Source organism: Mesoplodon bidens, assembly GCF_964165515.1.
Source record: "Mesoplodon bidens genome assembly, chromosome: 16".
Classification (NCBI taxonomy): Eukaryota; Metazoa; Chordata; class Mammalia; order Artiodactyla; family Ziphiidae; genus Mesoplodon; species Mesoplodon bidens.
Genome location: NC_138173.1, coordinates 53,629,836 through 53,654,889, shown reverse-complemented (window position 1 = coordinate 53,654,889; position 25,054 = coordinate 53,629,836). Strand labels below are relative to the sequence as shown.

The following is a 25,054-nucleotide window of genomic DNA, read 5'->3' as shown; positions in this document are numbered from 1 at the left end:
TGTATCATTTAGCCTCCATGTGTTTGAATAAATATCCACTTTTGTTTATTTATCTATACCTGGACTGGAAGGAACTTGTATCTCAAAGTTAACCAAGAGACTTTACACCAGTCTACTGCAATCTTAAACTATGAATGCCAGATTTCTGTGTCTCTTATGTGATAGTTTTCCTGCTGCATCTTCCTTGCAATCAAACTAGTAAACACAACTGTGTGTGTGTGTGTGTGTGTGTGTGTCAAATTTAGATACTGAGTATCTGGATGTATTTCAGTTACTTTTACTTTGATATTATAAAAAATTTGGTAAGATGGCCTCAGTTTTACTCTGCCAATAATTGGATTGTTGGATTTGTAAGACGAGATCATGTCTATACTGGTATGAGAGAAATTATGTCAGGCCAGTTAAACAGTCAGGGAGGACTTTATTCAAGACTATTGCAATAGGGGCAAGGACTAATAAGAGCCAAGACTACTGTTATAGGGGAGACAAATTGAACTCAACTCTTCTGGACAAGGTGGGATGGTGTTTAAATGCTGGGGTGATCTAGTAGTAAAGTACTGGAAAACTTTAGGTGGGAGATTAGTCAGTATTAATATCCCATCTGTGTTTGTTAGTAGTTACTTAGCAAAGTTGGGCTCTTTGCTCTCACAGAGTCAGGAAAACAGGAATGCTATCTCCTTTGATGATTTTATTTCAGATAGATGGCTTCTAGGTCCTTGAGAGAGACATTCCTGGTTGTAGAAGATTTATACCTCAAAGGGCAGAAAAAGGATTTACAATTGCAAGTTTTCTAAAGTAAATTCTCTTAAGAAAAGTGAAGGCTGGAGCCTATAGTCAGGATGATACCTCTCTAAAATTTAGTTAAGCCAAGGGTAATGTTAAGGCTGTCTTGGTCATTGGGAGTACTATTTAGAGCTGTTTGGAAGTAGTGATTGTGGGAAATATTAATGGGGGTTCAGAAAGTAAAATAGTGTAACAAATAACATGTTTGTTTTTTAATGAAATGTGATTCTTAAAATATTTGAAATAATACTACTGTGAATAGGACAGCAGGGTAATTCATGAGAATCGTAGCTTGCTAGAATACCTTCTTTCAGTTAAGTTCAGTGCCATTATCAGTTGTTCTAGAAAATTTAAGTTTCCAGTTCTTTGTAGGAACCACTGTCCATTCCATCTGAGATTCTGGCTACACTTGACAAACATGGATCCACCTGTGTTTTCCTTTCACTTCGATAGCCATATGGGTGATTAGCAGCCCTTGAAAGGGTTCCTCCAGCACAAGAACAGCCTATCTTTTCTCTAGAAGACTTTGACGTAAGCAGAATATTCTAGTCACTAAAGGTGGCATACTTCTTCCAGTGGGTCCTTCAAGGTCCTTATAACTTTATGTCTCAGGGCTTCTAGGGAAGAAAGAGGCCCTTTGAAGTACTGAACATGATTATGGGAGGATTCACTTAAATCGGGCACAGGACATGATCTCTGGCCCAAATTCATAGGTCTACCAAATATAAGTTCAAAGGGAAAAATATGATGCTTACCTGCAAGGGTTGCTCTAATTTTCAACAAGGCTAGAAGTAAAGTTCTAGCCATTTTAATCTAGTATATTGCAGAATCTTAGCAGATGGGTTTGATTCATCTTCTGGGAGTTTGTAAACATTTACATAATTACTGGATGGCAGTGGGAATAAGATGACATCCTCTCTTTGGTTCATTATGCTCTAGTATCCAAAATGTAGAAAATACTTTTATTAAGAGAGATTTTACCACTGCCTGAGTATTGGCATCTGAAGAAGGAAAGACTTCAGACCATCCAAACATCATATACACCATAACTAGACAAAATTTCTTACTTTCCTCAGGCATTAATTCTATGAAATCCAAATGCCAGTAAGTTTCTGGTAAATTTGATTGGGAAAACTGCCTATACCATACCTTGGGCGTGACCTGTAAATAATTCTGCTGACAGGTTGCTCATCTCTTAAATATGTTTTGAATAACTTCACCTTTTATGTAAATATGCTAAGAATCTAATGCCTTTAAAAATCCCTCTTTTACTTAATTATGTTGGTAACACAACATTACTAACCAAGCAAATAAGGACTGTTCTATAGAAATTATTTTGTTTGATAATTCCCATAGTTCAGTCAAATTTCTTTTAACCCCCTTTTGAATCCATTTGTACATTTCCTTTTTTGAAGCATATATTTGGAAGTTAATAAAAATTGCTTGTTGTGTTAAATATGAGGCTTCTAACTTTGAAATCTGCCACATTTTAACAGTGGCTTTTACAGCTGTCAGCAAAATCATTGCCTTTAGAAGTTTTTATTCTGCCCTGAGTGAGCTCTATAATGGATTAGTGATCTGAGCAGCAGCTGTACAGCCTCTAAAAAATCAACTATCAATTTTTCATGAGATATTTTACTTCCCCTCAAACTAGAGAATCCTCTAATTTTCCAGATTAGCTCCTTTGCATGACAGACACAAACACATCATATATATATATATATATATATATATATATAAACTATGTGTGTCTGTGTGTGTATGTATGTGCGCATATGTACATATATCAAGAATTGGAATTCCTGTTACTGTTATTGATTAGGCTGCATGTGCCAACTCTAGGCAAAATATAAGCTTCCAAAATTTCATAACAAGTCACCATAGCATACGAAGCCTTAAGTTGGTCACTTTTATCCTGAGTACCTGACCCATTGGGTAACATTATTAAAAGAGATTATGAGCAATAATATCAGTTAAAACATGCCAGGGCCTAGTGTTGTCTTCTTTTACCATTGTACAATCATGATCATCTATTTGATCAGGATCTGGTAAAAAATGAATGGGATTTAGGAGATTCCATCTCCCAAATAGTGTTAGGATTGAATAATAGTGCTTATTCATAACTAGTCTGATGCCATGCCTACAAATTCTGGATCTTATGTACTTATACCTGTCACAACAGTAAGGCATGCACATAAGTCAAGTGACCAGAAGTAAGGACTTAAGCCTTTTTAAAGATGTGTCTGCTGCTGTCACAACAGCCCAGTATCCACAGTGCCACGGCCTCCAGAAGAACTGAGAAACATGCTATTAATGTATGGTCTCATCCCAACTTTTGAGTTAAATTCCAGAAGTTTCACTTTTACTTTAATGATAAAACAAGAAGGGCTTTTCAAAATTACAGATCCCCAAAGCTGAGACGATAGCCAATTTTAGTTCAAAAGCCTCTTTAGATTCTACAGAGTAAATCAGAGGTTCTGAACAATTTTCACACAGTTGCTCCATTAAAGGTTTTCCTTCTCTGCAGAAGCTAGAATCCAGTATTCACAATATCCTATCAGTCCCCAAAATGGTCTAAGTTGTTTTTTGTAATATGGCATTTTATCTGCAAAATGGGCTGACCCTGTGTTGTAACACTTGTGAGCCCTCACCATCAATATATGCCCTAAATATCCCTAGTTTGGCAATATTGCAATTTACCCAATGAGGTATTATGTCCTTGTGAAGGGGGAAATTGTAACAAAGCCAAAGTATCAGTTTTGCATTACTCTTTAGTTTTTGATGCTACCAGCCAACCATCTATATATTGAATGCTTATAGATCCTTCTGGTGGAAGTTTTCCATAAGTTTTCTGTAAATGGCTAAAGAAATAGTAGAAGAGTACTGAAACTCTTGAGGAATCCTTTGCCATAAATGCTAGACTTCCTTCATAAGTAAAAACAAACAAGAATATAGACCTGTTTAGATTAGAGGAATGGGGAAAAAAAAGCAGAGCATAGAAAAATTGGAGAAAAACTTTGTAGAGGGTGGTACCAAAGTTATAATATAGTATTAGGAACTGTAGGTATTAATAGAACAATGGATTTACTTACTTCTTTAAGATGTTATATTAAGGTCAACCATATTTATCAAATTTATCTTCCTTTGCTGGAAGTTTGGCGGTATTAATATTACAGGGTGAATGTCCTTTTATAATTATCCTTTGTTTTTCTAATTCTTTTTATAACTGGTTTTATTTCTTCTAGTTGAACTCTCAACAAAGGCTACTGATTGACACATGGTCATGCCGTATGCTTTTTAAACCAGTATTATTATCCCAAGGCCCAAAGTGATGCATTGCTTTATTTCTGTTCAGGGTACTTTTCCAGCATGGTGTGACACTGTCACTTGCTGCTACATTCCTTTTCTTTCAGAAGGCACACCATAACCAAATAAGACAGTTTTTTCCAAGGATATTAAACAAACACTCCATATGGAGTATACAATATGGTAGTTTTAATTTGCACAGGAGATCTCTCCCCAATAGGTTTACAGGAGAATCAGGAGAAAGTAAGAAAACATGTTCCTCAGTCAGGAGATCTATTAATGTGGGGACCACAGACGAAAATAACACATATGAAGCTGATTTAAAATACCAACAACCTGAATTGGTCTGTCACCAGATGGAAAGTGAGGGATTTCTGGGACATTTTCAGAATAAGTAGCGCCTGTATCTACAGATTTTTCTCTATCCAGAAAAATCAAGGATATGTTAGCCTGAGGGAAATTTATTCAGACATAAATTTCATCAGTCCCTACTGCTGAGATTCCCTCAATCTGTCAATTGTAAGCCATTTGACAATTATTCTCTAGCTTTCTGGGCTTTCTTCATTCCCTTGTTTCTGCAATTTCTGCATCTTCTGGAGTCTATTTTCTTCAATCTCTTTTCCACTGTCCCAGTTTCTTGGAATAATAACATATGGTTTTCTCTTCTTTGCTGCCTTCACAGATTGGCCAGAGTAAAGTTTATTTTCTTTAGTAAACAGTATTAACTGAACAGTTAACGCAGCAGTTTATAACTTCTTTTCTTCTTCATATTTTTTCTAGATTGTTTCCCAACTGAGTAGTTGCTGCTAAGATTTGAGTAGTAATCTGTCCTTACCAACCTTCTCCCTTTCTCCTAATTTGAGTTCGGATAACCAGCAAGAGAGCAAAGGCAAAGGATAGGACCAGGGGACAATTTTTATCGACCCTTGGATCCAGGCCAGTAAATTTTGAGAAAATTTCAACAGATAGAAATTTTAGATAGGAAATAATGGGGACTCATCTGTTTTGTGGATACAACACTGCAGTTTCTCCCAGCTCATCTTTAGAGGAAAGACTGCGAGCAGTCTCTTCTAATGGGTCACCCAAGCCCCTGGTTCTTCCACAGTTGTGGAGGGTGGTAGATAGCTGCTACTCCTTGATGGGATGGGTCATCTTCTGGTCCCCAGTGTGCTTGCTCTGTCAAAGGAGCAAAGTCTGCTGGTTGCAGAATCCCCCACGGTAGCTTGTGCACATCCCCAAACATGGGTCTGTAAAGTAAAAACACACTGTGTAGTACTTCTGCAAACTTCTGGAAAAGAGGAAGAGAAGCTTTCATGTGAATAGGCTGGGTAGCTTCTCAATGGCATTAGCTTCACTGATGATCAGATAAGAAGAGCTGGTTTTCCACATATTGTGACCAAAAAAAAAGTAGAATTATATGACTATTTGGCTTCTTTCTTGTGCTGGTATATTTATCAACCTAATACTTTTTTTTCTTTTTTTTTTCCAAGTGACTAGTGAAACTACTCTACATCCTGTCACTTTCATATAGGGACAGAGTATTTTATTCAAGTTCTCAACTCGTCCCTAAATATATCTCCTTATAGTTTCTGCTTTCCTAGATCCATAGTGTATGGATGATAAGAGACTTATAGTTTCTGCTTTCCTAGATCCATAGTGTATGGATGATAAGAGACTCATAATTTCTGCTTTCCTATATCCATAGTGTATGGATGATAAGAGACTCCTGGAGGTAGACTCTATGCCAGGACAAAGAGTAGACTCAGAGCTAGGATATGAGGATTACAAGCCTGTGTTCTCAAACAGGGCAGGTGATTCAGTACCAGCTAAAAAAGTCATGCCATCAGCCTTCTTTGTGGGGAAATGTACTGACAAAGGGAAGTGATGATCTAAAAGATCATCACTTCCCTCTTCCCAGGAGTTTGTTTGAAGCAAGAATAATAAAGAGATGTAGGGGGAGAAGAGCAAGCAGAAACAGCAAAGAAAGAAAGAAGAGGGCTCTGTGGACGAGAAAGTACCTTTAATTCTCAAATTTCCTTTTCCATTTTCCTCAGTCTTTCCTTCTGGCTTTCCAAATCATTTTTAACTTTACTCTTAGAATGATGTCCATCCAGTAAATACCAGCAATTAATTTGCTTATAATGTGGACCTCCTAAATCCCTCATAAATCTTGAAAGACTGTATTCTCATAAGTATTCCAAATGTGACAGAGATAGTAGTTGTTTAAGAACTGCAGGCAACGTTCCTGGCTTCCCATATTTTTCCATCATCAAAGCTAATCATGATCCTGAAGGGATTTTAGTGCCCAATTTACCCATGCTTACTCAATAGAAAAATCTTAAATTTGCAGAGGGTGGTTCATCTAGCTAGTATTCCAAAAGAGCAGAGCACTAGGAGGGAGACTTTTTATAATTTAGGGTCTCTTAAACTACTGTTATGTGGCCGTATGAACTTCATCTGGTCCACTTAATTTTGGAACTGCCATTTGCATCCCATCCTCATCACCAAATTGTTGGATAAATATAATTAACAATAACATCTCCTGCCAACCCAGTCAAGCCTCTCCACAAAATGTAGAAAGAATGAAACAGTTATAATATTGAATAAGCATTCACCTAGACTGTGATGGACATCATAGGCAATCTGCTAAAGAGATTGCAAAGAGAACTAAATCTTACCCTTTATATATCAGGCAGATACAATCCATTTACATACATGTTAATTGACCTTATCAAAAGGGAAAATAGAACTTCTCCTATCTTTATGAAAAGCAGGAAATTAACATCATGAAGCTATATGCCTAGGCTTAAACTCCCACAGAAACAGGGAGACAGGGTGACATTTTCCTTGATGTTCACATTTCAAAGAGGTAACACTAAGGCCTGCAAGAAAGTCATTCATGTAGTGCAAAAATTGACAAGAGGCTTATTTAGCTTAAAAGATTTACATACATCTGTAACAAACATTATCATTTATAATTTCAAGTTTCATAAGAGAAATGCTAGAGAGAAAGGGGAATTTTTCTTTACCTTCTGATATTGGGGAAATGTTTAATCCTTTTTTTTTTTTAGATTTATATTTACCCTTACACCACCAATGGGGTGGGAACTAGGTAGAATCATGGCCAATAGAACAAACTGGCAGTGGAACGATTAGTCTATATATGTTAGCTGTTCTTTATGAAATACTGACAAACTTATATGTGCTAGAGGTTTTGGACTGGTAAAAGAGTTCAGGATTGAGATGGATATAGGAGGGTATAATAAAGAGGAATAATTTAATCTCATAAAAAGGTGTCTTTTAATATTCACTATGAGATAGATTGTTGACATATTTGATATGGTATAGCTGATGCACATCCTATAGTTTTAAGCTCTCATGCCCATTTTATAATGGATTTACTTTACTTTCTTTCATGTCTCTGAGCTTAAGTCCTCACTCTTGCCCATAAACCTGTCTCTTTACCATAGCCCAAAAGACTAGTTCTTTTGAACTCATCAATTTGAAAATAGAAAGTTCACATGCCATAAAGTTTTCAAACGATAATGCGTTTGTGTATGTATATGAATACCTACAGATATACACATATGTTACAAAGGAGGATGTATGTGTTTGTATCTTTTACATTCTAATAATTTTAAATTTGCTTTGGCAGGAAGAAAGTGAATATAGTCTAAAATTCCATAATATCTTATAGTATCTTTATATCTCACACTATTCCTTAATATTATGCACAATCCCATAATTGAATCATAATATTTAACTGGGTTCATTTGTGATGGATTCCCATAAATTCTGTAATACTGGGCACTGCTGGCATAGCTGTATTGCTAATGCAGTCTGCTGATCATGTTCTATAGTTTTGGTGGCTGACCAGTGAGCAGGACATTTTGCTGCCATGGTGGCTTCAAGGATACAAGTCCTCCATGTTGCCCTCTGCTGGTCTAATTATAGTATAGCCTCCATCGAGGACACTCCTCTCTTAGGGTGCCCTTTTTATTAGGAAGGGAAACTTTATACCTTCTCTCCTCATGCAATTTTTCAGAAATCTTCATGGTTTTAGCAATAAAGTGGGTAAACACTTAAGAATTTCTTCTTTTAAAAACCTATTTTTTTAGTATGTAATTTAGAAGTCCTAATCATTATGGATATTTCACTCAGCAGTGAATCCATTTTCTTTTTTTCTCTTTGTATTCTTGACAGACTTTTCCGCTCAAAGTCTTATTTACTCATTTGCTTTCCAGCTTTATATGACCCTTGGCTTCGGTTCAAATATGTAACTAAAACATTATTAATGACAGAGGAAACATTAAGTAATTTCCCCTGTTAGGGTTATAAAATTGAGCATTGCTGAATGAGATTATTAATACATAGATTCAGTGATGCATTAGCAGAATATTCTTAAAAATAAAATTATTCCCAATACAACATACATGACATGACTAGCCTGACATCAGTATTGCGAAGGTTTATATTATACTCCTGGCCATTTTATTGTTTTGCACAGTGCTTAAATGTTTTTCACAATGTTTCTTTAGAACAAAGTTCTGTGAAACTTGAATGTCAAAATGAAGTACATACCTGGTGTTAAAAAAACAAGTTAAAGATTTTTATAGATTCTTTTTTTCTTTTCAGTTTAAAAAGAAGTATAAGATTTTCAATTATCTGAAATTTAGTATCTTGGCACTGTTGGTGGGAATGTAAATTGATACAGCCACTATGGAGAACAGTATGGAGGTTCCTTAAAAAACTAAAAATAGAACTACCATAATACCCAGCAATTCCACTACTAGACATATACCCTGAGAAAACCATAATTCAAAAAGAGTCATATACCACAATATTCATTGCATCTCTATTTACAATAGCCAAGACATGGAAACAACCTAAGTGTCCATCGACAGATGAATGGATAAAGAAGATGTGGCACATATACAATGGAATATTATTCAGCCATTAAAAAGAAACAAAACTGATTTGTAGTGAGGTGGATGGACCTAGATCCTGTCATACAGAGTGAAGTTAGAAAGATAAAATCAAATACAGTATGCTAACACATATATATAGAATCTTAAAAAAAAATGGTCCTGAAGAACCTAGGGGCAGGACAGGAATAAAGATGCAGACATAGAGAATGGACTTGAGGACATGGGGAGGGGGAAAGGTAAGCTGGGACAAAGTGAGAGAGTGGCATGGACATAGATACACTACCAGATGTAAAATACATAGCTAGTGGGAAGCAGCCACATAGCACAGGGAGACCAGCTCAGTGCTTTGTGACCACTTAGAGGGGTGGGATAGGGAGGGTGGGAGGGAGATGCAAGAGGGAGGAGATATGGGGATATATGTATATGTATAGCTGATTCACTTTGTTATAAAGCAGAAACTAACACACCATTGTAAAGCAACTGCACTCAATAAAGATGTTAAAAAAAATAAGAGGGCAAATACCTTTTTGGAAATTGTGGAAATGAAAAAAAAAAGAACAAGGAAACGTAGGAAGTATCAAAGAATAAAAAGATAAGCAGACAGACATCTAGAAATGACAAGGAATATGAAATAGGTGCAGAACTTTCTAGAGCAGAAAGAGGCTCCAGTTCCTAACCCTGTCGTCCCTTCTCCTAAATGTGTGAAGCTACTGCAGACAAAATGTCCCTGTACCAACAGGCACATGAAGAGATGCTCAACATCACTAATTATTAGAGAAATACAAATCAAAAGTACCATGAGGTACCACCTCACACCGGTCAGAATGGCCATCATCAAAAAATCAACAAACAATAAATGTGAGAGACAGTGTGGAGAAAAGGGAACCCTCTTGCACCGTTGGTGGGAATGTACATTAGTACAATCATTATGGAGAACAATATGGAGGTTCCTTAAAAAACTAAAACTAGAACTACCATATGATTCAGCAATCCCACTCCTGGGCATATATCTGGAGAAAACCATAATTCAAAAAGATACACACACCCCAGTGTTCGTTGCAGTAATATTTACAGTAGCCAGGACATGGAAGCAACCTAAATGTCCATTCACACAGGAGCGGATAAGAAGATGTGGTACACATATGCAATAGATTACTAGTCAGCTTTAAAAAAAAAAAAGAATGAGATAATGTCATTTGCAGCAACATGGGTGGACATAGAGATTGTCATACTGAATGAAGTAAGTCAGACAGAGAAAGACAAATATCGTATGATATCGTTTACATGTGGAATGTAAAAAAAAATGGTACAAATGAATTTATTTACAAAACAGAAATAGAGTCACAGATGTAGAAAACAGTTTATGGTTATGGGGGGTGAGGACGGGGGAGGGATAAATTGGGAGATTGGGATTGACATATACACACTACTATATATAAAAAAGATAACTAACAAGGACCTACTGTATAGCACAGGGAACTCTACTCAGTACTCTGTAATGACCTATATGGGAAAGGAATCTAAAAAAGAGTGGATATGTATATATGTATAACTGCCTCACTTTGCTGTACAGCAGAAACTAACACAACATTGTAAATCAACTAGACTGCAATAAAATTTTAAAAATAAATAAATTAAAAAAAATAAAATTTAGTATCTTGCTTCAGGGATATGAAAGATCTAACCTAGTTAAACACATAAAATAGTACTTGTTTATAATAAACCTTGATCACTAAATTATGTTGTTTGTTCTAACAATACAGTCTTATAAGTTTATCTGACAGTTGTTTGCTTCTAGCCAAGAAAGTATTGAGAAACACATCTGTCTCATAATTTGCATACAGAGGGTATTTTAATAATCCATTTCTCCCTTCTCTGTCCATCTATTTTTAGGCTGACTGGAAGCTTTGTGCCAGACTTGATAGTAAGCATGAGTAGCCAAATGTGGCTGCACCTTCAAACAGATGAAAGTGTCGGATCTATTGGCTTCAAGGTTAACTACAAAGGTAATGATAAATTGCTACTTTGGGAAATATGTTATCTTAATAAAACCAGAGAATACTTTTAAATTTAGGTTTAATTGTATCTATAAAATAAAAGTTTCCCAGCATATAAGAATGTATTTCAACAAAATACTTGCCTCTTTAAATTAACTATACATGTTGATTTCACTTTTCTTTAAATAAAATTGCTTTTTTTTCCCTTTAAAATGTGTATATTTTGCATACCTAATCTCTCCCTCAGTCCACTATACAATGCCTGTGCTTTAGGCGCTCTGGACTCCTAGCCTTTCCCAGAATAGGCAATGTGATTTTATAAACTTTACACAAATTGACTGGCAAAAAATCTACTAATTATTAAATACTTAAATACAAAGTAAAGACTTAATTTCTTAAAGAATCCAGGGAACCAATTATTACTATTTTTATTTTTATTTTGTAATTCGTCAGTGTATCTCTCAGATCAAATACATGGTATCAGTGTTCAGATTATCAACTCCTATGTAAATTACAGATCACAAAAGTGTTAAATTGCTACTGCCCATCCCAATATTGATAGTTTTGCAGATTAATGATGAATTACATGTGTGTAACATAATCTTTTGTTTTAGTTCTATTTATAAGAGATAGATGCAAACATTGTGAAATCATATCTTTGACACACAATTAACTATTTTTTTTATTAATTAATTTATTTATTATTTTTGGCTGTGTTGGGTCTTTGTTTCTATGTGAGGACTTTCTCTAGTTGTGGCAAGCGGGGTCCACTCTTCATCGTGGTGCACGGGCCTCTCACTATCGCGGCCTCTTGCTGTGGAGCACAGGCTCCAGACGTGCAGGCTCAGTAGTTGTGGCTCACGGGCCTAGTTGCTCCGTGGCATGTGGGATCTTCCCAGACCAGGGCTCGAACCCATGTCCCCTGCATTGGCAGGCAGATTCTCAACCACTGCACCACCAGGGAAGCCCACGATTAACTTTTTAAAAGTCAAATAGAGACAGTGGATATACAGGTATACACACAATGTACATATTAGAAATGCAATTTTGAAATTCTGACTGAAAATATGTATATGTTATTAAGTTAAATTCTATGCTTTAAAAGATAAAAATGTGAAAGAGACCATCAGAAAGCTATGCTGCTTGAATTTATTTTTCTATTGTAAAAGTCATTATTCTCTATCTTATCAATTAAACAATGGATTATTAAGTAGACAGAATTCTATTACTTGCATAATAATAATTTTTAAACAGACTTTATTTTTTCAAACATCGGCTTGCCATGCCTTTGTATCCTGGCACGGGGAAATGAATGCATGATGTTGTCAGGGAGACAGGACACATGCATTCTGTGTTTTTAACTTGAGACTAAATTTGGTACTATATTAATTTGAATAGTTCAGGAAATCTGTATAAATATCAGTTTAAAAAAATAAAAAGGTTATCCTGATTATGATTTAAATATATTCTTCCTCCATTTAAAATCCACATCTATCCCCAGTAAATAAAACAAAGTTACAAAGTTTAAAGAATGCTCAGCTTCTGTTGCAAGTATCTATGTCTTTATTGTTTTCTTTTTCCTTACTTTACCCCTGTAACTTATATTCCTCTTGGTTTTATTATTTTCTTCACCCTAAGAAACTTAAACTGTTAGAAAGTCTGAAGTGATTTAAACCTTAGAAACTGTATTAATCATTAACGACAATGCTTCAGCAAAGAACGCAGTTATTAAAGCTCACGAACAGTTTAGAGCCACAGGGGCGTCCTGTCGATATTTACAACTCTTGAACTGCTCTCCACTCCACTGCAGTTCAAGAGCTGGAAGTACGTTGCAACATAGCACAATTAAACATTATTTTGTTTTGTTTTCTGCTCAGATTTCAACAAATAATTTAAAAATATATGTACTGCCTAAGGATCTGCTATGTGCCAGCCACTGAATGAGTTGTTGAGTATAGAAAGAACAGCCAGGGACTTCCCCGGCGGTACAGTTGTTAAGACTCCATGCTCCACTGCAGGGGGTGGGGTTGGATCCCTGGTCAGGGAACTAAGATAAGATCCTGATCACCACGTGGTGTGGCAAAAAGGAAAAGAAACAACAGCCAGATATTTTCTGTCTTAGGAAGGTCATAATATAGTGACAGAGAAAAATATATCCAACTATCCATATACAAATATCCACCAAAGTGAGATTTGAAACAAACCAACCCAGGAGATTCTTAATGAATAATTCCCTTATTCTTTCCCTCCCTTCAATCTGGTCTCTTTCAGTCTAACATCCACACTGCTAATGATGATCTCCCAGCAACAGGGAGGTGATCATATTACACTACAGCTTAAAATGTTTCCAGACTTTTTATTGCCTAAAGATGAAGTCCAGAAGCTCCACAGATCTTATCTTCCACCTTTTTTCTCCCTACAATCCAATTTTATAAAACAATCCATAATTCTCTGAACCCAGCAAGTTGTTTCACACTTCTCCTTACACTCAATAAATTCTATCTGGATCCATATTCTATTTCTAACTCAGCATCACATCACTCATGCCGTGAGACAATGTTCAAATATTTCTTCTTCTGTGAAGCCTTCCTTAACTCCCCCCATTACAAAAGAAAAGATACTCTGTTTTATAAACGCTGTATCATATATACTACATAACCAGATGAAATGCATCATATTCATCTTTATATTTCCATTAGCAACCCCCTGCTATATCATCATAGGTAATTAATGATTGTTCAATAAAGCTGAACAAATGAGTTGACCTATATAATATGATGTAATACAGGGTAAAGTATGTCCTCAAAACTTTCATTTTCCTACTGTGAAAATCATGTTTTTGCATCCTCCATAATATAAAACCTGAGCTCAAAGTTGAAGTAGGGTTCATTTTGAGAAGTTTCAAATTTTGATGTGCAGATAGCTTTAGCAGCTTCGCCTACTAAAAATAATTTTCATAATTACCATGCTCTCTGTTAAGTAGTCTGTTGGTTCTAAAAGGAACACCTGCTAAAAAAACTTTCCAGATTTGATCTAAATATATCTTTTTCTTATCATCTATAGATTTTGCATGAGATAGCATTAAAAGTGGATCTCCTGTAAATTAAACTTGTGTTTTATTGTACATTTTGTCTTTGAGAGTAAGAGAGAACTTAGCTGTAAAACCACCTGGTCATTTTTACTCAAAGGTAAATATTTAGGAAATTTAATTTTTTTCTATGGCTATAAGTCTCTTCATATCTTTTCCTGGATTAATTTTGATTATTTACATTTTGTTAGAAATTTTTCTAGGATCTAGATAATAGTTTTCAAATATATTGACATTTCATACATAGTTTATTTTTTAAAAAACTTTTCTTAAAAAATTAGTAAAGATATCTTATCCAAATTATTTATGGCATAAATTAATTCAAAAGAGTATATATTTTTTCTCACTCTGTTTGCCAGTATCTGCTTTTTTGCTTGCCCAGCAGTCTTTCCACTTTCTTCTAAGAGCTGAACTACTTTAGGCTTGATGAACTTTATCTTTTCCACTTCTGTATGGCTCTATAAGTTTGGGCTGAACTAATCAGAATTCCTTTTGATATGGTTAACAGTTTAGGATCTGGGGCAATTGATACAGATTCCAGGTGAAAGAAAATCTCTTTTTTGAAGTGGTATATTAAGGGTCATTTAACTTGGTGCCTACTGGTGGTCAACTTCTGTTAGCAGCAGAACCAGCAGATGGAAAAAATGAAAAACAATATTTTAGAAAAAATTGAAACTCCTAAGTGCCTGAAGGGAATACTAGACCTTGGTTTTCCAATTGTATAAGGCTATAAACTTCTCCTCATTTAAGCCATGGTGAGTTCAGTTTATGTCACTTATAGCTAATTAAGCCCTGATTAACACACTTGCCATCTCTTTGTTATTTAATTCTTTCAACATAGAAAAAAAAGGGAAGATCTATATTACAGTTCAATGCTTGCAGAATCAGATATATTTCTTTCTTTATTTTAATTTTTTTTTTCTTTTAGGGTGGAAAAACACCATGGATGGGTCCCAGGGACAATGTGTACTCATAGAAAGGAACAGTTATATTTGAGAAAGTAATATTCAATACATTCTTTATTTTTTTTCAGGAAAGGAAACATAGAAATATTAGAGTTCTGTAATCACCTTCTACTAATAGTGTACATCCATAATGGGCAACATTCTTTATTAATCTTAGGACCCATGCCTTACTGCCATTATTTATGAATTAAGTTTTGGTCCCAGGTGTTTTGTTTTGTTTTTTTAATTCTCAAATCATATCATGAGATTGATTGAGATGTTTTGAAAATAGCATCAGTTCCTTTGTTCCTACATGGGTAATTATGACACTGAGACATAATCTTGTTTAGTTATCACTGAAATCATGTTGCAGGATAATGGTAAAAATATGTAAATTGTTTTTGATTATTTTCTCTTTCTTAAGATTTCTGTTATGAATACTTCAGAAATTGACCCACATATATACAGTCAGTTGATTTTCAAAAAAGGTGCTAAAGAATTCAATGAGAAAAGGATATTCTTTTTTTTTTTATGAGTAATACTGAAACAATTGTATACCCACATGCCAAAAAAAGCAAAAAAAAACAACCCAAAAACAAACAAACAAAAAAAACCCCTCAACCTTCCCTTTACTCACACAATACACAGAAGTTAACTTGAAATGGATTATAGACATAAATATAAGAGCTAAAGCTACAAAACTTTTGGAAAAAAAAAAAAACTAGCAGAAAAGCATAGTTAGCTTGGCTTAAGGAAAGTTTTCTTAGCTAGCAGACTAAAAACATATTATATGCTATGGACTAAATGTTTGTGTCCACCCCGCAAAATTCATATGTTGAAGCCCTAACCCTTAATGTGATGGTATTTGGAGGTGGAGCATTAGGGAGGTAATTAGACTTAAATGAGGTCATGAGGGGGAACCTACATGATGGATTAGTGCCCTATAAGAAGAGACACCAGAGAGCCTGCTCTCTCTCCTCAGGTACTCACAATGAGAAAAGGCCATGTGAGTAAACAGAGAGAAGGTGCTTGCCTGTGAGACAGGAAGAGGGTCCTCACCAGAACCTGACCATACTGATCTTGAGCATCCCAATAGAGAACTTGTATACAGAGTATATAATGAATTTTAATAACTCAATAATAAGATAAAGAAAATAATCCAATTTAAAATCGGTAAAAGAACTGGCCATCCACTTGACCAAAAAAGAGATACAGATGGCTCAAAAGCATTTGGAAAAAATGTTCAACATCATCATCATAAAGGCAATGCAAATTAAAACCACAAGGAGATACCACTATATACCAACTGTATGGTGAAGATTAAAAGTATTGACCTGCCAAGGAAGTGGAATAACTAGACTTCACAAACACTGTTGGTAGGAACATAAAATGTTATAATAACTTTTGAAACACATGCCTACCATATGACCCAGCCATTTTGCTCCTCGACATTTTCCCAAGGGAAATGAAAGCAAATGTCTACAAAGACTTGTGTAAGTATACATAGCATATATATTTTTAACAATCTCCCCAAACTGGAAGAAATTTAAATATTTATCCATAGGTGAGTATATAAACAGAATAGGGTGCTACTCATCAATAAAAAAGGAAAAAGCTATTAACATACGCAAAACATGGATAAAAATAAAAATGATCAAGCTCAGTGAAAAGATCCAGACCAAAAAAAACCAAAACAAACAAAAAAACCCCAGTAAATCCAGGGCTTCCCTGGTGGCGCAGTGGTTGAGAGTCCGCCTGCCAATGCAGGGGACACGGGTTCGTGCCCCGGTCCGGGAAGATCCCACATGCCACGGAGTGGCTGGGCCCGTGAGCCATGGCCACTGAGCCTGCGCATCTGGAGCCTATGCTCCGCAACGGGAGAGGCCACAACAGTGAGAGGCCCGTGTACCGCAAAAAAAACAAAAACAAAAACAAAAAAAACAGTATATCCTGCATGATTCTATTTATACAAAATTCTAGAAAATGCTAACTAAAACTCGTAGTAACAGAAAGCAGATTATTTTTGGGGCATTGGAGGAATTGATTACCAAGGGGCCAGAGAAATATTTTGTATTAGATAGATGAATGCTTATTACCTTTGCTATGGTAATGATTCATAGGTGTATACATATGTTAAAATTAATCAAACTGCACCTTTTACATATGGTCAGTTTATTGTTTGTCAGTTACACCCCAATGAATCTGTAAACAAATTTCTGTGCTAAAATTACCAAGTAATGTTTCAAAATGAGTACTAATATAAGCTGTTTTATTTTTAATGGTATTATTATTTTGAGAGCAATAAGAAAAAGATTATGAGGAAAATGTTTTGATAGTTTTTGACGAGAGGGCAAGAACAATGTTTCATTTAAAATAGCTTTAAGTAGAAGAGAATAGTATATTCTCGGAATTTATTTTTGAAGTGCTTAAGTGGTTATGCTTTGCAGATTTCAAGTTTTTCTTTTTTTTTTTTTTTAAGTAGGTTGAGGTATTACAAACAAGAGTGTCAGTGATATAATAGAGATTATAGAAAGGTAAATTTATACCCAAGGAACAAAAGAAGTGCTGAAAATTGCATTCATTTTTCTGTTTTTTCATTAAAACATTTTTAGTCTTAAGAAAGGTGGTACAAAGTAAAAATTTGTTATAATCAATTACTTATTTCTTAATCCTGCTGGTACCTGCCTAAGAAAACCTGACTTGTTCTTGTGAGGGACTGAGTTTTATTTAAACTGAACACATTCTTTATTTTCTCCAGTTATATGAGATTTTAAAGTTTTGTTCCACTTATGTGATTTTTTCCATCTCTTTATTAGGATATTTCTCCAAAATCACCATTCATAGAATCCCAAGATTAAGCCTTGTTATATTTCTGATTAGAGTCAGTTAAAAAAAGAATTAATCATATAAGGATATTTATGTAGTGGAGATATACAATGGTATCTGGCAAAAGAGCTAATGGTGTGTGTAGGTTTTTGTCCTTTTAGTTAGTACAGTGAAACAAAGATTCTGAACAATCCATCATTATACCCCCATAGTACTTACCACAATTCAAATGGATGGTCCAATAAATACATCAAACTGTAATCTGCAAAAAAGCTCACTGAGATTAATGCTAAACCAAAATGGCTTTCAGTATTAAAGAGTTACTATGTTATTAGCAATTGATTCTTAAATATTTAATTTTAAAACTATACTTTAAAGCAGAAAACTAATGATGAATGAATGATAAATAAAGATATTTAGAGACTTTGTTAGAAATTTATGAATCCCCCAAATCTTCTCACGTATTGTATTTCTTAGTTTTCCAGTGCTATAAAATCAAATTAGTGAAATAAAATTATGTAACACAAAGTTATATCATTTTTAAAATTTATAAGTATTTCCTATTTCCCCATATCCTGTTCTTTAACTCAAGTGAATTCAATTTAATGAGATCAAAGTCATCTAAAGAACATATTTAGATGATGATTTGACAGACTCTTAAAATGCACTCCGTAAATAATGAAAATAATTTTTAATTACACTGAAAATAAACTTTTTAGTTTTTTAGGAACTAAATTATTTGTAATATACAAACATAATATTACCGTGTTACAGAGATATATTTCAGTGTTTGTGTGATTAGATTGGAATCTAAGTTCATTTGTGTAAATAACTATTTTCCTCTAAGGTATGCCATATATATCACTGATTCAATACTTGCTGAAAGGAAAGTTTATCTTTAAAACAACGAGCTTGGACAAAATAGTCTCTGCATTTACTTTGAGTTCTAACATTCTTTTATTAGATTTGGTAAATTAAATATTGATATGTTTATTATACAGTCCAAGAATATTACACTCAATATTCCTTCCTTATAGTAAACTGATATGCTATCAGCGGAACATGCTTTGTGTGAGTTCTCAAGATAAACTCCTCTCTCAGAATTTCCTCCAGATGTGACACCTTTCTATCTGGTGGTGGTCTGCTAACACAGAACCAGTGAGCCCCCTTGGATTTTCTCATTATTGTGTCTTTTGAGATATTTCTTCTCTTCATATCATTTTCATTTTCTTTAAGAAATCTTGTAATCTGTTAAAAGTGTTTCTCTTTCTTGGAAAAACTACTAAGTAACACATAGTATTATATGTGGGATTTTCATGATAACATTTCAATCTGCCCTCAGAATAAAGACAGCTTTTAAGTATGACCCATGGAAACTTTACTTGAATAAGTATTATTATTTTCATTGTTGCTTTTTATTAGCTTAAAGGATTTATTCTATTTTTACATTCCATACATCAAGTTTCTTCAGAAAACTACCGCTCCTAAAATATTCAATTTGACTTTGTTTATCACAGTCTGCTGTGAGGACTAAGCTTTTTGTTTCTATACCCCCAGAATGAGAATGAGTGGCAGTAGAATATTAAAAGTAATGTCTATTTAAAAATATTCATTGAGTTTCAACTATGTGCCTAGGCATCATGAAGAGGATAGGGTACATAGCAAAAAATAAGAGACTAAGTCACTGCTTTCAGTCTAATGGGACAAAGACTGACAGTTAACAAATAATTATAAATATAAAGAGTGCTAAAAATGAAAGAGAGAATGTGCTTTTGGGAGACTATAACAAGGCACCTAATGCAGGCCTCAAGGAAACCTTTCCTGAGGAAGTGAACATGGACTGAGGCCTGAAGCTGAGTAGGAGTTACTGAGGCTGGAAGCTGGACAGCATGACCAGTGTGTATAGATGACAAGTTATACTTGAGGAGTTGTTAGAATTCCTGGATGTGTAGCAGAAATGGAAAGAGAAGAAGCTATGGTGTAGTCCTGGATAAGACTGGAGAGATGAGAAAGAGCAGGTCATGCTTTGCTGCAAAAGACACATATGAATCTGTGAGACTGAAAGATATTCATTTTCCCCATGGGAGCAAAAGATCATTCCACCCACTCCCAGGTAGACAGCTTTTCCAATTTTCCCCTTAGGACAGGGACTAGTATTTATTTAAATAATGGAATCATAGAACATTGGATCTGGGAGAGGCTTTTGAGGTAATTGAATCAATTATACTCATTTCCTCCAAGATGAGGAAATTGAGTCCCATAAAGATCGATTTTTCTCACAGTCACTATAGGTAGTGCCTGAACCCAAAGTGGAACTATGAGCTATTGCTTCTGAGAGGGTCACTTTCCCCTGCACTACATTGCTTCACACTTCATATTTCTCCATAGATCCAAGGTATATATAGTTGGCTGATTGACAAATACACTTTTGTAGGTTGTACAGGGCCTTTGTCAGATAATCTATAATCATCACAATTTCTAATCAAATTAATGTGTCTTTTCCCTCAATGCCAGTAATAATTTAATTTTATACATATTATATTCATGGTTATTCATTGTATCCACCCTAACTGGGGAAGATATTTCAAATCAAAGTGAAGTATCAATGCAAGTAAAAGAATCATTGGAGACTAAAATGTTTTTCCTTATCTGTTATAAGCAGAAGGTAAGATGTGAGATATGTGAGGTATTTATATTTTAGAACTTGATCTTTAATGGCAGAAGAGAATAAAGTTATTTGTTTGATTAAATAAAATCCCAATGTTATTTTTGCTTATCTCAACTGAGAAAGAAATCTTAATTAAACCTATCAGAACTAAAACTATTCAGAATTTTGGAATAGTGCCAATCTGACTATGCAAAGAGGTACCTGTTTATATAAATAAATTGTTTTCTGAATGTGGTACTATATCATTTCTTGGACACAGTGGTAATCTTAAACATTCTCAAACTCATTAGCTTATACAACAATTATTTATTTTCACAAGTCTGTGCGTAGGCTGACAGTGTGCTGATCTAGGCTGAGTTTGAATTCATGCATCATTCATTCTTCTGACACCAGTGCCCTAGACCAGATATGGTGTTTTCTTGACAATGACAGAAGTGCATAGGATAAAAATTCAACCATACAGACATGTTTAAAGATTTCCTTGCTTCCTGTCTGCTAAAATTCATTGGCCAAATCAAGTCAATTGGCAAGCCCAGATTTAAAGAGGTAGGAAAGTGAATTCCGCCCAAAAAAGTGGGAGAAAAGAGTAAATGTTTTTAAACAATCTAGTTTGCAACAAGTGCTAACTCTCTCTCTATATTTATATATAAAAGTACATATACATATATAGGCAAAAGGTATATATATATATATATATACACACACACACATATATATATATATATATATATATATATATATATATATATATATATATATATATATATATTACCTGTGCTTTTGTCTGTACCTGGCCACCACCAACCAGATGACTAATGAGTGGTACAGAGGTGACCGAGCCTGGTGCCAGCATTGTCCCCAGATAGCTCCCCAGGAGGAAGCTCAGCACCACAACAAAGCCCAACAGGAAGACAATCCTCGGGAAGGTCAGGAATATACATATACACACACACATGGAGACACACACATACATACATACATGGTTGACTCTTGGACAACACGGGTCTTGAACAGTGCAGGTCCACTTATACAAGGAATTTTTTCATTAATAAATACTATGATACTACACAATCTATGGTTGGTTGAATCCACAGATATGAAAATGCAGATACAGAGGAACCACGTATATGGAGGAACTATCTACACAAAGTACCAACTATAACTTATACTTGGATTTTTTTACTGCATAGAGGGTAGGTGCCCCTAACTCCCACGTTATTACTGGTCAGTTATGTATCTTCTGCCCTCAATAAGAAGACAGTTTAGTTTGGAATAAAGTCACATATGCTGATTGTTACAGTGGTCTAAACATGATGATACAGAACTGGACAAGGGATGTTACTTCTGAAATGAAAAGTTAAGGATGAAGTAGGGATTGGAGTTAAGAGTTCTCTCTGAAAAGGGAAAAAGAAAACACACCTTAATGACAGTAGATAAAAGAGATATAGCAAGAAAATATATAAAGAGATGGAGGTGCTCATAGTAGTCAAAAACCTACAAAATATTTTTTGGCAAGAAAATATATTTCAATGCTGTTGTGTATATTGTTCCTCACTGTAAATATCATGCATGTTTACCGAACTTAAATAACTCCCATGGTATCTTCATTTCGTGTCAACTTTTAACAGTAACATAAGAAGGTTGGAACATCTATAAAAATAATAAAACCTTCTATTGAAAGAAAAAATGGAAATATTTTGGCAAAATTTACCAAACGGATGTTGGCCATCAGGGCATTTCTCATTTTTAATAATAAGGTGTGATGATATTCAGGTGTTAAAAGCATGGGCTTTTGAGTCAAAATAGTGTTGAATTTAGGTTTGTTGACTTCTGAGTCAGACATAGTGTATATTTTAGGTTTGTTGCTTGCTCATTGGAGACCTTGGAGAAGTGTTTTAATCTTTTGAAGTCTCAGCTTCCTCATCTGTAAAATGATAAGAATGAGTTTTTACCTTAATGGAATGTTGTAAGAATTAATGAGAAAATGTACTTAAAGTCTTAATTAGACTTATATTTATAATATTATTATTACACAGAAAATATATCTATTATATAGCTACATAAAATACCACATTTTTTAAAGTTTTTATTTTTTCACATCATGTGGATTACTCAAAAAAATTTCTATCATATTCTGGGAAGTACACCATTTATTTAGTTTGTCTTCAAATAAGTCAAGCATGGAAGAATATTTTAGTGTGATTAAAATAGAACCCAACTAGCAATAACAGAATTTGAAGTTAAAAATACATTATCGTTTATGATAGCACCTTCAAAAATGAAATACTTTGGTATAAATCTAACAAAATATATATAATACCTATATGATGAAAATTATAAAACTCTGGTAAAAGATGCCAAAGAAGAACTAAATAAAGAGATATTCTATGTTCATGAATAAGAAAACTCAGTATTGTCAAGATATCAGTTGTTCCCAACTTGTTCTATAGATTCAACACAATCCCAATCAAAATCTCAGCAATTTATTTTATGGGTATTGACAAACTGATTCAAAAGTTTATATGGAGAGGCAAAAAAGAAAACAAAACAGAATAGCCAACTCAGTATTGAAGAAGAACAAAGTGAGAAGACTGACATTACTTGGCTTCAAGACTTATGTAAAGTTACAGTAAGCAACAGTGTGGTAATGATGAAGGAATAAACAAATAGATCAATGAAACAGAATAGAGAACCCAGAAAAAAAATTCACTGATCTGTGCTAAGGAGCACAGACAGTACAATGGAGCAAAGATGGTCTTTTCAACAAAAGGTGCGGAAACAACTGGAAACCTACATGCAAAAATAAAAAATAAAAAAAAAGAAGGCACAGACCTTACACCCTTCACAAAAATTAACTCAAAATGCGTTGTCAACCTAAATGTAAAATGCAAAACTATATCACTACTAGAAGATAATGTAGGAGAAAATCTAGATAACTTTGAGTATGGTGATGACTTTTTAGATATAGCATCAAAGGCACAACCCATGAAAGAAGTAATAGATAAGCTGAACTTCATTAAAATTAAAAACATATATTCTGCAAAAGACGACATAAAAAGAATGAGAAGATGAGCTACAGAATGGTAAAAAACATTTTGCAAAAGACACATCTGATAAAGGACTATTATTAAAAAAAACATAAATAATTTTTAAAACTCAACAATAAGTAAATTAACAACTCATTTAAAAATGGTGTGTACCACTACACACCTAGTAGAGTGGCCAAAATCTAAAACAATGACAAAACCAAATGCTTATGAGGATGTGGAACAAGAACTCTCATTCACTGCTGATGGGAATGCGGTGTGGTACAACCACTTTGGATGACAGTTGTCAGTTTCTTACAAAATGAAACATATTCTTAAATATATGATTCTGCAATCACACTCTTTAGTATTTATCTACCAAAATGAAATGAAAACATATCCACACAAAGACTACATATGTATATTTATAGTAGCTTTATTCATAATTATCAAAACTTACAGCAACCAAGATGTTCTTCAGTAGGTGAATGGATAAATAAACTGTGATATATACAGTCAATGGAATACTATTCAGTCCTGAAAGAAAATGTGCTATTGAGCCATACAAAGACATGGAGGAAACTTAAATGTGTATTACTCAATAAAGGAAGCCAATCTGAAAAGGCTATGTACTGTATAATTCCAGCTATATCTCTTTCTAGAAAAGGCAACACTATGGAGATAGTAAAAAGCTCAGTAGTTGCCAGGAATTGTGCTCTGGATAGACCAAGCACAGAGGACTTTTAAGGCAGTGAACCTATTCTGTATGATACTACAGTGATAGATACATGTTCTTGCACACTTGTCAAAACCCATAGAATGTTTAACACCAACAGTAAATCTGATATAAACTCTAGACTTTAGATGATGATGTGTCAGTGTAGGTTCATCAATGTGGTACGTGGAGTGGGTGAGGCTGTGTATGTGTGGTATGGAGTAAATGGGAACTCTCTATGCTTTCCACTCAATTTTGCAGTCAACCTAAAACTTCTCTAATTTTTTTTAATTTAAAAAATAATAAGTTAAAAAAAATGAAACCCAATAGTACTCCCAAAGATGTCTAGAAGTAGTTATAAAATGATAGTATTTTATATTAATAGAAGTATTTGAAATCTTTTTTTCTTAACATTTGTTTATTTAGGCTGCACCAGGTCTTAGTTGTGGCATGCAGGATCTTCCTTACAGCATGCAGGCTTCTTAGTTGTGGCATGCTCTTAGTTATGTCATGTAAACTCCTAGTTGCAGCATGTATGTGGGATCTAGTTCCCCAATCAGCGATTGAACCCAGACCCCCTGCATTGGGAGCGCAGAGTCCTACCCGCTGGACCACCAGGGAATTCCGGAGTATTTGAAATCTTTAGGTGGTTTTTCCCACTGATTGGTTTAATATTGTTTTCTAATTTGGTCTACTATTCAGTTTCCATGGTTACTTTCCAGGTTAGGGGGGGAAAAAAAGAAAAAAAAAAACTTTCTAAGGGCATCAGTAGG

At 34.5% G+C, this 25,054-nt stretch overlaps 1 protein-coding gene across 3 annotated transcripts in view; it reads left to right on the top strand.

Moving 5' to 3' along the window:
- Positions 1-25,054, top strand: part of CSMD3 (CUB and Sushi multiple domains 3) — a gene marked incomplete at both ends in the record, with an annotated part of 1,095,706 nt that overhangs the window by 548,724 nt on the left and 521,928 nt on the right. For all 3 annotated transcript variants that reach the window (XM_081258479.1, XM_081258478.1, XM_081258477.1), the window contains one exon: positions 10,911-11,023. In XM_081258479.1, coding sequence (XP_081114605.1) covers positions 10,911-11,023 — 113 coding nt within the window. The remainder of the gene's footprint in view (positions 1-10,910; positions 11,024-25,054) is intronic.